General features: G+C 32.5%; 1 protein-coding gene across 1 annotated transcript; it reads left to right on the forward strand.

The window, feature by feature from the left end:
* LOC132758052 (galactose-3-O-sulfotransferase 2-like) lies at positions 1 to 2,577 on the forward strand. Its single transcript, XM_060749569.1, has 2 exons — positions 1 to 132; positions 964 to 2,577. Exons 1-2 carry the CDS (start codon positions 116 to 118, stop codon positions 2,240 to 2,242), a joined length of 1,296 nt encoding a protein of 431 aa, XP_060605552.1. The 5' UTR covers positions 1 to 115; the 3' UTR covers positions 2,243 to 2,577.
* The last annotated feature ends 2,261 nt before the right edge of the window (positions 2,578 to 4,838 follow it).

Consider the following 4,838-nt stretch of genomic DNA (forward strand, 5'->3'; position numbering starts at 1 on the left):
GACGACATTTCACTTTAGTTGATATTTGGTAATATAAATTTATATGCTAAGTATGTTATTGATATTATGAGTTTAAGATCAGTCGGACATTAAGTTTATATAGCGAAATTATTTTATGATGTCGAGGAAAGGGTGAGTTTGAAGTTTTATATGGTATAATTTGAGTACATGTATAATTATAAAATATGTGTTACTCATCAGATAATATGATATGACATGTTTAAAATTCTGCTTGGATATTAGTTAAATTAAATGGAACTTGTTCTACATTATACGTAATTTGACTTGTAACTATAAAAGATTTAGTGTTCATTTGTAATACTTTGACTACTTTATTCTGTAAAACATTAGATATGTGATCAAACAGCGTTCGTGTATTAAACAAACTGCCTGCAATACTTGTACTTATTTTATTTGCCTCTTACCTCCTTAATTAGGTTCGAATTCCACTATGGACTTCGGATTCTTACATGTGAGGAAGCTATCCAGTTTGCTTACTGAACGTCGGTGGTTATATTTAGGTGCCCGCTCGTGCCAAAAATAATGCACGGAGTGGCACCTGAGGTCTCCCACCACCAGTAAAGCTGGAAAGTCGCCATGTTACCTAAACTGTGTTGGTGCCGAACAAAAAAAAACTCGTACCAAACAAGGTTCTCGGTACATGTTACAATGAGTGACTATCCTTAAATGATGCAGTAATTTGCCGTTTTGTATTATTTTATTCTTTCATGTAAAACAGTATTAAAATATGATAAAAATTGACAGAAAATATTTAACCTTATTTGCATGTGTATACCAACTTGAATAGACCACGCATGAATAATTCTTTTATACATTTTTTCGTCTGATTTGTCCATTTAGTTACTGTTGTGATCAATAGCATGATGTTATTTACTCACAAATGTTTTAAATAAAAAATTATAACTCCGCGGTCTTATATTTTATTTTTTTTTTTCATGACAGATTTTATAGAGGGTTAGTAGCCGCCACAGTATTGTTAGTTCTATGCGCAACGCTTAAGAATGTCTGGCCACCCCGAACGCCGGGCACACGTTTCGACAACAAACCCAAAACTGTTTCTGTTCCAACAACGACGTGGCCATATAGGCTGGTAGGTAATGGAAACCAGGATGACATTCAGATTAATCAAGACAATTCAACGTACCTAAATGACAATGCAAAAGCATCTCTTGCTAAAGACATCGAAGGGGAAACACACGTGTCTTGGTTTGATATGTGTAGTAGAAAAGATGATAATGATGTGGCTAAAATTCAGCAGAAGGTCAAACACATCATGTTTTTGAAAGTACACAAGGCTGGTTCAACAACAATGGAATATTTATTCTTCAGATTTGGTATCCATTACAATTTGACTTTAGTACTTCCCAAGAATGGTTTTTATGTCCTAATGAGAGATGATCTAAGTGACATTTTGCCTATAAGACAGGATGCCCACTACGATATGTTAGCCAGTCATACAATTTATAATTCAACAAAGATTTCGCGTGTCCTGCCAGAAGACACAATAAAAATCGGAATTATTCGGGAACCGTTTGACAGAATGGTAAGTGCGGCATACTATTACAGGGACATAAGAAAAATGCCATATCTTTCAGCTGTACCAAAGGACAATTTTATATCAAACCTCATTCGTAATCATTCTGTATATGATACAAACGAATTTTCTCAAACTAAGAATTCTATGGCAATGGATTTTGGATTTCCTAAAGGATTGACAGAAAACATGTCATATGCCATTTCAGCTTACATTTCAAAACTTTCTTCCGAGTTTGAACTTATTCTAATAATGGAAAGATTCGAAGAATCGTTGATCTTGATGAAAAGACTCTTGAAATGGGATACGTCCGATATATTACACATTGCAACGAACAGAAACAAGCATATACAAGTGACACCTGATACAGAAGATCTGGCTAAGTTTAAATCTATGTGTTTCCTGGACTATGCTATTTACAATCATTTTTGGAGAATATTTGAATCCAAGATAGCATCTGAAGGCAAAAGTTTTAAAGAAGAAGTCGAGTACTTTAAAACCGTATTGGATAGTGTTAACGCATTTTGTAGGAATGTGAAGGAGGGCGACAATTTTAAGGTTGATGGGTCACAGTGGAACTGTCCATTCACATTGACTAGTAGAGACTGTAAAGCTATGGAAATGGATTTAGATGTTATATCTCTCCCGATTTTAAGGGAACGACATATTAAAATACAAGGCCTTTGAATATTTTTTTATTTTCCTCATCATTTGATGCTGGAGTGTCGAGGGCATCCCATTAAAGACCTTACAATATCATTTTTTAATTTAAAATGTTGCATTTTAGACTCTATATGACAAGTAGTGACAAGAAAAAAATATATGAAATAATAAAAAAAAACATATTTTCCCATTGTTGTTTCCAAAGCATCTTTCTAAAGACTCTTGATTGGCTATTTGAAGATTTTTTTTAATCAACATACATGTATAGGCTTACTTTGGGCTTCCTTTTTATCTGTAGTTATCTAGTTCCCGTTCTTTATCAAAATCTAATAACATGTTGTTTTTTTTTGTTTTTTTTTGTTGTTGTTGTTTTTTTTTGCGTGTGTGTATATTGAACGAGTTGAATAGAACTTTTGATTTTAAACTCAAATTTGATAATCATATTTCTGACATTTGTAAAAAAAGCCTCAAAACAACTAAACGTGCTAAAGAGAATAGTTAAAAATTTATGTAAATTGGGGAAATTGAACATATATTACTGTTTTATACTATCAAACTTTATTTACTGCCCTGTCACCTGGCACTTCTGTGGAGAAAAGTACACAAAAAAAACTAGAGAAAATTCAAGAAAGAGCATTAAGATTAATTTATGATGACTATCAATCAGACTATGACTCACAAAACTATAGCCCTCGAAATTCATAAAATTATTCATAAACAAGGACCAACATACTTACATGATCTCGTTAATATAAAAACTCATTCTTTTAATTTTAGGTATAAAAATGTAGCCATTATCCCTCAGGTAAGAACCACCAGTTATGGCAGCAACTCTTTTCGTTCCTATGCACCTAAACTATGGAATTCACTTCCTCAACACCTCAGAATGGAAGTGAATTATGACCAATTTAAAAGTTTAATTGGTGCATGGAATGGAGAGAGTTGCTCATGTACTTTCTGTCAATAAACCTGCATTATAGTTTAGCTCCATCTTCAGTTTTGTTTCTTGCCTGCTTTCTTTTGTTTTGCTGCTTACTTACATGTATCTGTTTATTTCACATTTGGCTTAAATTTTGTTAATATTCTCAACATAAATGTTTATGTACATGTATTATTTTTCCAGTGTGCTTGAATTTTGTTTGCTTATTGTCAGCTTATTGCGAAGTTTGCTTATTGAGGAGGCTGCTGATCACTTCTTGCAAATTTTGAATTGGGGATTTTTTATTTATAAAACCTAATTAGTGGTCACATTTTTGTGATCCTTTTCATTTTCAATATCTTATTTCCTTTCTTTTATAACAGTCCAGGCTAGGCCTGGGTCAAGATCAGCAGAATCCACCCACTTTTAATGTAATCTTATTTTATGTATGTGCTAATATGTTCCGCATTTTTATCTAGATATATATTATTTTATTCACTTATGATACAGTAATTAAATGTTATCCTTAGCATATCATTACTATTTATTAATTATTATTATTATTTTACTTTAAATTATTACATTTAGTGTCTACATCCCACATTATAGTAATTTAACTTGTCTTTTCCAATTGGCTTTCAAAAGTTTATCTTAATGTGCTTCTTTTATGAGCAGTTTTATGTTTATATGCATGTATGTCGGTCAAAAGCTATACATAGCTTATGTTTTGTAAAATGTTAGATATGTACGTATACCGACAATAAATAAATTTTGATTTGATTTGATTTGATTTGAATTATATTACGTAACGCAAATTTCACTCGGGCATATATGGACATTAATTCTTTAATTTGCCTATGACCTTGCGTTTTATATTGCCGTATTAAGGAATCTTTGAACTTAGCCAATTATGCAGCGAGATAAGATCAATGTGTATGTGACGGTTCGCTCCGGAAAATGGTGTAAACTACATGTATACCAAAATAAATAAGACCTATACACTATCAGAGCAAATTGCCATGTGCTCTGTGTATGTTATATACCAGCAAAAGAAATCGCTGCATTGGTTAAGTTCTAAGTAAATGATGCACCTAGCGATCATATATATCTAATTGGGCCAGAGCCATATGTGTAAAGTGGAACTTTTAAACCATGGCAGTACATGCAACTATTTGAAATGAAAACGATGATGGTGGACTGCGGAAACGCGCATGTGCCACGTGCACGCGGTCATTTGTGGACGCTGTTGTTTCACAGTGAAGCGCCACGTGCCTTATATTGCCTTCAAGCTTTTGCGCATGTATATGCTACTCTGCAACGAATTTGTGTCAATGGGCACTAGAAGATGGTATTGATGGAAAGATGTGTAAATTTAAATGTTTTAAAATACAATAAAATAAAACAAAAACCAATATGTGTTCAGAAGCACAGTGTTATATCTAATCTGCTGGAAAATCGCTCATTCGAAACATTTGGGCTCCGCTTTACTATAATAAATGGCAAACAGTAAAACATTTATCCTTGTCTAGTCGTATTGCTGAGGTCACTAGTTTAAAGAACCCAGTTTAGAGCAACAATTTTTAGTTTTGTAATCATTTTATTTATCATTCATATACAAAATATACCTTAAGCATTAACATTTTCACAAAAAAAAATGAATAAAGATTTATATATATATAAAAAAAAATAATATAAAGTGAA

This window comes from Ruditapes philippinarum, unplaced genomic scaffold, assembly GCF_026571515.1.
Source record: "Ruditapes philippinarum isolate M1 unplaced genomic scaffold, ASM2657151v2 ctg5272_1_1_1_1, whole genome shotgun sequence".
Lineage (NCBI taxonomy): Eukaryota > Metazoa > Mollusca > Bivalvia > Venerida > Veneridae > Ruditapes > Ruditapes philippinarum.